This window comes from Megalops cyprinoides, chromosome 9 (genome assembly GCF_013368585.1).
Source record: "Megalops cyprinoides isolate fMegCyp1 chromosome 9, fMegCyp1.pri, whole genome shotgun sequence".
Classification (NCBI taxonomy): Eukaryota; Metazoa; Chordata; class Actinopteri; order Elopiformes; family Megalopidae; genus Megalops; species Megalops cyprinoides.
The window spans coordinates 24,640,799-24,651,086 of record NC_050591.1 but is presented as its reverse complement, the minus strand read 5'-3'; the positions used below and the strand labels follow the sequence as shown (position 1 = coordinate 24,651,086).

The 10,288-nt window shown below is 37.9% G+C and overlaps 2 protein-coding genes across 6 annotated transcripts in view; both read right to left on the bottom strand.

Annotated features, from left to right (window-relative positions):
- Positions 1–1,127: 1,127 nt before the first annotated feature.
- On the bottom strand, positions 1,128–3,668 carry il12a (interleukin 12a). The gene is made up of 7 exons (XM_036537639.1): positions 3,596–3,668; positions 2,914–3,068; positions 2,701–2,793; positions 2,420–2,461; positions 2,201–2,317; positions 1,644–1,688; positions 1,128–1,493 (listed from the first exon to the last, which is right to left on the bottom strand). Exons 1-7 carry the CDS (start codon positions 3,666–3,668, stop codon positions 1,353–1,355), a joined length of 666 nt encoding a protein of 221 aa, XP_036393532.1. The 3' UTR covers positions 1,128–1,352.
- A 3,028-nt stretch (positions 3,669–6,696) lies between these two features.
- Positions 6,697–10,288, bottom strand: part of schip1 (schwannomin interacting protein 1) — a 64,642-nt gene continuing 61,050 nt past the window's right edge. For all 5 annotated transcript variants that reach the window (XM_036536783.1, XM_036536782.1, XM_036536781.1 and 2 more), the window contains 3 exons: positions 9,109–9,232; positions 7,544–7,637; positions 6,697–6,982 (listed from right to left, as the gene is read on the bottom strand). In XM_036536783.1, coding sequence (XP_036392676.1) covers positions 6,931–6,982; positions 7,544–7,637; positions 9,109–9,232 — 270 coding nt within the window. In that variant the 3' untranslated portion in view covers positions 6,697–6,930. The remainder of the gene's footprint in view (positions 6,983–7,543; positions 7,638–9,108; positions 9,233–10,288) is intronic.

Genomic DNA, 10,288 nt, shown 5'->3' with positions numbered 1-10,288 from the left:
CATCAGTTGGTATATCCAGAATTTCTACAGTATTTATTTTCCAGTAGTTGTCACAATAAATTTGATTGCTGGATGTAACATATTCAGTTTGTTTAGACAATTTAGATAGCTAGTTTCCAGTACCTTCCATAGGATATAAAGACGGAAGATTACATCTCACTAACATTTCATTTTGTACATACATATTACATTCCTGCAAGTATTTCATAATCAAAAGATTAGCATGTGATGGTGCCAGGCCACCTAGATCATGCATGCCATGCCACTTTACCATGAAACTAGGGGTGAATAATGATCGAGGTTTTGTTGAGAAGTTAAGAATTTGAACGCCCAATGTTCGGTTGAGGTGGTCCAATGGTCAGCCAGGGTCTGGTGACAATCTCTGATAAATAATCTCACAGATGACTGATGCTGATTCTACATGTTGAACTTGCATCTGTCTGCTGAGGGGTCTGAATTCAACTCTTAATCTTCCTTTACTTTCCAAATCCGTTTGAAACCATTTTGAAATCACTAAATTGAGCTACTAAATATCATTTAAAAACATGTTTGATTGTGCAAAATGTATGTTGTGCTAAAAATGAAGTACAAATATTTATATTACTTAAACACTGATTCCTATCAGAACACTTCACACCAATATTCTGATTATAAACCTATACCTGAATGCAAGATTCGAACAATAATATTTGGAAGAATCTCACTTTGTTAACTACTCAGGGCCTTATAGAAAAAATGCAATGATATACATATACATGGTAATTACATGGATGAATATTCATTCAATAAAGCACATAAAATTGCAAACAACATTTTATTATGAATGATTGAATACATCATTTCATTTCAATGACAAGTAAATAAATAAATAAGTTTCATCATTCCCTCACTTTTCAAAAATCATCTTGTACTTGCCAAACACAATCCATAAATAAATAAATAAATAGATAGATAAATAAATAAGTGATCACTACACATCCACAGATCCATGCAAACAAATGCATATATATCAATAATCATTCAAGCCAAATCATATGTATTGCCTGTGTATGTGTGTGTATTATCAGTGTACTTTTACTGATATTAGTATACTTCTATGATTTTGCTAGCTTATGTGTGGTATTTATAATATTGTGAATATTATCTAAATATTATTCAGGTGTAAGACAGTACTGAATTACAATAAGGTGTAGAGGAAGAGATCTTGATTTGAAAGTGTTGCTGGATTGATCGTAGTGCATATGTTCGTGCACAAGCATACTGTACTTCTGTCTGCTTCACGGGGTGTAGACAGAACCTTGGCTGAGGAAGATGATGGTGACGATGAATGGGTGGCGGATGATGGGGAGGACTCAGATCTTGCGCTCTTCAGCAGCGAGGTAGCTCATGACCCGATTTATGGTGATGGTGCGAACTTGGAAGCCCTTCAGACGCTCACACAGCTGGCGTCGCTGGTTGAACGGATTATCCGTGGGTTTGTGAACGCTGGGGACCTGGAGTGAGTTGTGAGGGTGGGGTAATTATTAGCAAACATGTTTTGGGGAAAAAAATATTTGCCATAAATTCTTGTCCAAAGAACACTCTGGACTTGTGTTCTTGACTTAACAGTAATAAATGAGAGTGAAAAATGGAAATAATCTTACCACTGATGTAGAGGATGTCCATGGTTGAGAGGTGAAGGCACAATGCTGTTGAAAACATAAAAGAAAGAAACAAACAATATGTGATTAGACAATGAGTGATTAAAGCAAGAAAGACATATTACAGAAATTAACTGAATTAACTTTTTGTTTGAATTGAGTTTTGTACTGAACAAACAATGTAATCTGTGCCTCAGGAAAGGCCTTTCACTGTTGTGTATATTCTAGATGAAAGCCTAGATAAAATGTGCATACACAGTAGTTTGCATACAAATGAGCAAAACGCAGTTCTTTCCCAAAACTTTGAAAGCAAAAAAGTCCCCCATGTCTAGAGAGGGGATTCCACTCTTGACATGGACACACCTAGCTGCATTTCAAGTGTTACATATAAAATACATTAACAAGTACAATGCTAGTCAAAACATTAATCATTGTTCTGAACATGGAATGGTGTGTGGAATCTCAGTGGGATGTATTGCATAGCACATAGTACAGTGTGGTGTGGTCTTTGTGTGTTTCCTGTGCTGTGTTACAGTGTGAGATGAGCTTTTCCCTCGCACCTCCAGGAGCTCCTGAATGGCCTTCACCACAGTGGAGCTCAACTCAGCCTTTTGGTAAGACAGCAGTGTTGCTCTATAGTACTCCAAATCCTCTTTGATGTTCCGTAGGCATTCATTCTGTGGAGAAAAGTACGAGAGTCACATACTAATGCTCTAAACAGCACAGATAACCTACAGAACAAATATACTACAGAATAAATGAACACAAACTCCAAATACCTGGTTAAACCCGGTGTTCTGATGACCAGAGCATCTACCATTCTGTTGGGTAAAACAAATACAGCTATACTTTATTCAACACACCCAACATATTGATAACAAAATGATCCATTGAGATCTTAAGCAAAATCAGTCATGCACAACTAAATATTTATAACTTTGACTGAAATGTATCTGAACGCTTTCATCTCGGATTGTTCCTATACATCTGCTATCCGCAGGTGATGATGCGTACATGTTATGTAATCTTGTAGTGGTACTAAAACATCCATTCGCCATACCTGGCTGGCATTTGGTTCGCAAGCCGCCACAGTCTCATTTCTGTCCAACAGTATACTTTGCTCCGAGCAGTTGAACCCTTTGAACAGTTCGTCCTGTGTTGGGCAAACATTTTTGTTTCATTAAGTTACATTTAATGAAATAAATAATCAAATTCAATTCCAATAAATACACGAATATATATGTTATACATATTTTTGATCAAGTATACTTACGCGTCCGAGCACCTCTGTCACTTTCGAGAGTAGTTTCCTAGAGAATGACACGCATTTCTCCGTATCCAGTTCATCTGGACCTCTCAGAGGGGTCCCCATGGCTACTCGACATTGCAGAGAGGATAACGCGGTCAGAAACAGCCACGTGGCTAAACCTAACCGGAGACCAAGGGTAAAGAATGACATCAGTTTATTTTACTACATACACACAATACGCAATATGCTATTGCATGTTTACTTATGGGCAAAATTCTTTTTGAAAGCAATGATTTTATTAATTTGACTGGAATATAGTAACTCTTAAAATGAAGCAGTGAAAGCAGATGCAGAGTTTAAACCATTAATACAATAATTAGTCATATTGTAAAGTAATCCTACACTTTCAGTTGAAACAGAGCACAAGAAAATATTATTGCGAACGACAGGTAAGGTACATAGGCACATAAGATACACAACATAAATATAACTCTGGATTTTTAAAAAGTATTAAATAAAATAAGTCACTGCGTTGAATAAGAACATGTAAGAAAGTTGCAAGTTTGTAATAAACCCAGTTAAACTTGGTTAAACTAACTTTCTACAGGAATAATATGTTACAATAATCTGCACTGGGAAAAAATAATTTATTAATAGTTTCATAATGTAGCTAGAATAAAAAACACCAATACTCACAAAATCTGACACTGGGCAGCATGTTTGTATGCGGGTGTCTTGTCATATTCCTGGTTGTTGGTTCTGTCGTATTTATATGCCATTGCTTCTGTTGTAGGGATTTCCCATCCCTTGAGAGGGAGAAAAAAAAAACACAAACACAACAAATAAACTGAAAGTGACCGATTCGAGAATCATTCAGTCTGTTCTGTCCTATGTATTGCTCTTACAAGTCTTGAGGAGAAACTGGAATTAACGCCCGTACATCATTTCGATTTTAATGTTCACGATTAATCAGACCTTTATTTTTGACTCATCACAAACTAGTGATATTATGTTACCTACAAAATTAACGTATTGGCAAGCTTTTGCTCAATTGTAGTATTTGTTGGCATTAAACCAAGGCATTTTCCACAGAACCCCATGGAAATATGATATGATTCTCTCAATGACCAGCCGTAGGAAATATTCTTGGTTACCAATACTGTTATCTGTGGACAATTCGGGTTACTTTATCATCTGCACTTATTTTGAACCATTTGGCTTTATTTTATAATTACATTAATGAGAAAAGTGTGTTATACTAATTAGACCATCGAGTCCATTACGGGGTTGTAACAGTTTAGCTGTTCTGTTCTGAATTTCCTGTCAGTTGTCCTTTACCTTTATTACATTTTATTAGCAGAATAATTTTAAACGTGAAAAAATTAAATAGTGACATCTGCGGACCTACAATAGGTAAATAGATCTGCATCTATATACATATGTGTGTATGTGTGTCAATACGTTAAATTCTGGTGCGACGTCCTTTGACGTCTAAAAATAGATATTAATAAATAGACATGTTCAATTTGGTTTTCAAGTAGGATTTTGAAAATTACCACTATACTATAGTTTTAGTGTAAGATAAAGTGTAGGATAAAACCCCATTGCTAATCCATAAAATTCACAAAAGTGGTTATTATCTTCAACGGTGCCAAACTAAATCGTGTTAAAACGATTCGGGGAGAATGACCAATACCTAGATGTAACGTATGAAAACATTTAAGTCTGATGTCTCCAAACCTTTGGTAGAATTATTAGATTTTAATTACAAGTAATTGTGCACCCACCCACCAGCGGTGCTATTCCCTGCGTATCCAATATTGTTTCAAATTATCTGACGAGCACATTCTTGTAAATGTAAAGGGGATAGTCGCAAGATACATTTTGAAACGATGTCATCATGAGGGAATACATACTTTTCCATGGAATAAAATCAATATGATTTATTTAAAAAAATGCCAATACAATAACGAACAAAGTTTCTTTCCCCTGACCTTTGATATGCTGAATAACTTTCACAAGACAACCACAAAAATGACCCGCCCACAGTGTGTAATTTAACGGAAAACGGTCATCAGGAAAACGTCATCAGGTTTATGCATTCATTGTTTTCGCCTACTGTGCCTAAGTACGCCTAGTGCCTGAAAAGTAGTTGCGTGTGCTCATGCCAGCTGATCAGAGTGTCAGCCTCAGAACTACGCATGGACGTCACAAATCAGAAATATCACTGCTCATTTTGCCCGTTTACTCATCCAACCAACAGAAATGAAATACCATTTCGATTTCTGACCCAAAGCGTGAGTTCCCAAGATCATAATGCTTTTACATTTATTTTCATTCTGACTTTGAATGTTATTTTTTTAGGCAGCACGTTATTTTACTGTGATCAGAACTCACTTTGGATGCAGACTCACATCACACATTCACTTGTGGTTTTTAAGATACCTGACATATCCACTCACCGGTGGTCACTGTTAACTGTGGCTCAGTGTTGGGCTCTCTTGGAAAAAAAAAAAAGACAGAGAAACCAAGAAACGAAGACCAGGTACACACTCATGCAGAGACATCAAGAAACTCCCTGAGAAGAAGGGCTAGCATGCTGCAAGAGATTTTCCAGGACGACTGGATCATCCTTGGAGGAATTTCCTGCCCTCTTCATACTAAGGACTTTCCAAAGCACCCACGCCTAAACCAAGACCCAAATCTAGACCCAAAATACCTGGCTTTACCACTGGTGGGACTACCATGACATGTTATTTATGAGCTTCCCGAGTAAGATTCTTTTCAATAGTAAGACATTTCTAGGGCCAATAAAAAACTGAAGATGTGGTGTGAACTAATGCATAGGTAATGTCACCAGTTTCACAATGAGCTCAACATTGAGACTGTGGTCAGCCACAGTGTTTCCATTGGATTCTCACTCTGAAGTTCCTAAAAAAAAGAACAGTGAAGTAGTGACGTAGTCTGTAAAATTAAGACACCCATTTTGGAACAAGGGATTTAAGGATTCAGTTATGTGGAAAATTGCCAATTGTGGAAAAAAGTTGCCATATCTGTAAACATATTTTACAGAAGTGTTCCGGAAGTGGTAGAGACCACTGGGGCATATGTAGTAGAACTCTTGTGAGATCATTTGTCATTTGTGTAATTATTTCTATTACATAAAAATACACATATTTTATATTTTCATGTACCACACTGTATAAATAACCCTACTTTGCACAGCTTTGTACAACTAAAATCAATACAAACACCAACCCACAAAGAACTGGACAGCAAGCCATGGAATATGAAACAAAGTTTTATTTTTTATTTTACATATCTGTACATAAATGTTTTCCCCTCAAATAAGATTTTGAATACAATTGGATGAAAATGATATTAACACACTTATTTATTTAAAATGACTCGTGTCAGAAAATCAACATTCACAAAATGTTGAAGACCGATTAGAGTGAACATATTACCAAACGCTACAACTTGACTACAAGGCAGGCATGTATCCTTTGACTCATTTAGCACCTTCAAATAAAAGTTTCTCAGTTGAAAACTACCATTTGTGCAGAATAAAAAGAGGCCAACTTTAAATACTGTCCAACTTAAAATTTCAGAAGTTAGTTTTTAGCTTTTATACAATGTTTTATGTATTTTCTATCTCACTAATATTGTTGTCCACCAATTTGTGTATAAATGTATACATTATACATTTAATGATTCTATATATATATATATATATATATATATATATATATATATATATATATATATATATAAAATCATTGAATTGACAATTATAATTTAGTGGATGTAAAAGTTGAAAAGAAACTATAGAGAAGCAAGGCCAATCACTGCACAGAAAGCTTGGGACAGTATTCATGACTAACACTTAATTTGTTTTTTTTTTTCTTCCTGGAAGTGCTCCATCTTCAGCAATTGTACAACCACAGAAGCAAATGAAAATGTGGCCTTGTTCTGCTAGTCCGCCAGGGCGGGGCAGGTTGAGGCGCGAGGCAGGGTGGGGGGGGGAGGGTATGGCACACCTTATTTTGATGGGGTTTTCTCAGCCATGTGTTTCTGCTGAGACTCAGCGTGCCTGAAAAGCAACAAAACAAAACAAGAAAAAACAGAGGGCACCCTCTCATTAGCAGTTTGTAATGTAAAGGAAACACACAAAAGGGGTTAGGGAACAATGTAGAATCCACACTGACAAGTATAAGGTGAGACTTTTGTATTTCAGGTAGATGTGTTCACAGTCAAGAGCATGGATCATGTTAGAGTACAAAAATCTATAGCTGGATAGCTTTGGTGGCTACACCCTATTGGTAGCATGCTCCTTTGACAACCTGTAGCAGGGTTTATAATCCAACAATTCATTTTATGGCTTAAAAAGTAAAATTCCATTATAGTCAATGGGGATTTCCATACTGCCCTCACCATGCTACTGACATTCAATGCTAAGCCATTGTCTGATTTGATATGGCTTATTTTGCATGGTGGAAGTTGATGGCTTCAGTTCATTGCCAATGGAAAAATCCCATTGTTCTTGAGTTAAAAGGACTGGATTCCCTTTCTATGGATGCAAACATGCATGTTCACGCTGTAGAATTCCAAATGTAGAGACAGGGAGTGGTTCTCAGGCTGAGAGAGTACTAACCTGGTAAGGTCCTCTATATCCACCAGCATGGCATCCTGCTCCATGTGGAGCTCATCTCTGATCAGCAGCAGCTGCACAAGCTCCTCATTCAGACCTGTGGGGCCAGAGGAGAAGCACTGTCAGAACAGCATCAGAGTGGGGCTCCTGAGTGGCTCACTTGGTAAAGCGGCTTGTTCTGTGCACAGCCTGAGCCCCTAAGGCATTGCAAGCTACAGTGTGGGCTGTGTCACTTGCCAAAATTGGAATTTACAATTGCTAATTCCAAATGTTAAGAAGAAAATATTAAAATGAAAATAAAAATTAAAACACAAAAAAACAAAGTCATGAACAGTCCCATTTCATGTACAGACCCTGCAAGTACCCTATGTGCAGGAAGCTGTGTGGTGGCTAAGGTGAAAGGCTGCAAGTTCAAATCCCAGATGGGCTGCTGTTCCACTCACTGCTCACTGACACGACACTTTCTCTAGACTGCTTCAGCATATATCCACATAGATAAAAATGCAAGCAATGTAGGTTTCCTGCTGTGTGAACAATGTATTGTAATTTACTTTTAAAGCATTAATAGAAACAGAGAGGTGTTTGATTTCTTCAGTAGAAGCCTATCATCAAGGCTGTAAGTGTTAGGGTCATTCCACAGCAACTGTGTCAAAGTGCCTCACTAACACAGGTTTTTGTCTGGTAAACAAAAATTCACTAGGGGCTTTTTTGGCCTTTGCGCTCAGAACCGCTGATGTTATTTTCAGTTTGATCTTTGATAAAACCTTAACCTGAAGTGTAACCTTGACCTTGACCAGTAGAATCAAAGCAGTTTAACGGAAAGGCAAGTCATGAGACATATTTATTCCCACTCAAGATGAATAGGGCTTTTGAAGAAAAAAAATCATTAACTCGTTTATGGAAGATACCATTGGTCATCAACATATATTAATACTTTTAGTAAGCTACACTGCGTATTCTGTTTTCACTTCATGCTCTGTGCTGTTGTTCAGTGACTGTGGCAATGTTTAGGGAATGTTATGTGCTATTCCTCCACTGTGTGTACACAGACGGTTACCACAGAATGCTTAGTAAGCACATCCGTGCATTTGCATTTGTGACCTTGTCTTCTAGAAAAAAGAGTATTCCACAGAGTATTATCTGCAGCGTTCTCATCTCCACATTTCCACTGACGTCTGCAATGTTCACCTGCTTGTGTGAAGAGCTTCACCTGCTGTTTCCTACCACAAACACTTGCACTGTTCACTTGTCTGGGTAGAGACACCTGTTGCTACACTTTGGTACAGAGACCACAACTGGGCTCAAAATTTTGAAGACCCATGCTTAAAAATTTGAAGACTGTGACCCGTGACTGTGTCCTAATGTAGACACCCAACAGACTCTAACTGTGTAGGGCCACATCCATGACCTCCGTTATTGAAAATGTAATTAGTTTTCATTATACCTGTGCTTCAAGGATGTATGTATACATGCAGGTGAGTGTATGCAGCATACAAAAATATCTATTTGTGTGCATGTGTGTGCGTGTGTGTATTGATGCAGGATTGTGGGCATGTACCAATACTTACTCTCAATCTGGGAGTGCAGGTCGTTGACGATGACCTGTAACTGACCCAGGGTCATATCCCTCAGGTCAGTGGGTTTCAGACTTCTCTTCATCAGACACTCACTGATGTGGGGCATGTGTGGCAACTGCAGGGGTTTAGACAGGACACAGAGGCCGTTTTAATGCATAGCATATCCTGTCATCGGTTCATGTTTTCTACTGTTAACAGCACTGGAGCAAAGTGCTAATGTGTATTGCAATATAGCCTTGATACAGACGTTGACAAACACATAAAATGTTTGCAACAGCCATCATTTGTGTATGAGGTGTCAGCCTCAGTGCCTTTTTAGCTTGGAGACTCAGAGGCTGAGAACTGTGGCAAATAGCACAAACAACACTGTTCCCTAAGTCGCATTCATATTCACATGCTAAAATAAAATATGTAAATTTAAAAAAGCACAAAGATATTCTGAGGCAGGAAAAAATAGACCTAGTAAAAAAATAAGAACAAATGAAAATGCCTCCACAATTTATGCCACTGAATATCCAGTGACAGCAGACAGTTGTCACCGTGCTCAAAGATATCTCTCCAGTAGGGGTCAGACAGAGTCACACAAGTGCATCATAAACCTGGTGATAAAATGCACCTGAACTCTCAGCTATTTCCAGTAGATTACTCTGGCTGCATAGCTGAGGGACATGATGCTGGATGCATGCAGAGGGGATTTTAAAAGAGCTCTGTTGTCAGATACAGTAAATATCCTCCTCCACCGGTCTCTCCTCTTTCTCACCCCCGGTAAATGCATACAGCAGTACACAGCCCAGATTTAACTGCTACAGTCACACTACCTGAAGTGGAAAAACCATCTGGATGCTGTTTACAGTTTTATTTTGTCAATGTAATACGTGGCATTTTTACCGAAAAGATCTCGGAAATCACGTTTTGCAGCAGTACGTGTCGCTCTGAGGAAGTTCAGACCATGCAGGAAAGTGTCAGGCTTTTGTTTTATGACTGGTGCATTTAATAAATTCCTGTATATTTTCTTTGTTTAAATTCTTTTTATAAGAATACACTATATGGGCAAAAGTATGTGGACACCTGACCATCACACCTATATGAGCTTATTGGACATCCCATTCCAAAACCATGGGCATTAATATGGAGTTGCCCGCCCCCCCCTTTGCAGCTATAACAGCCTCCA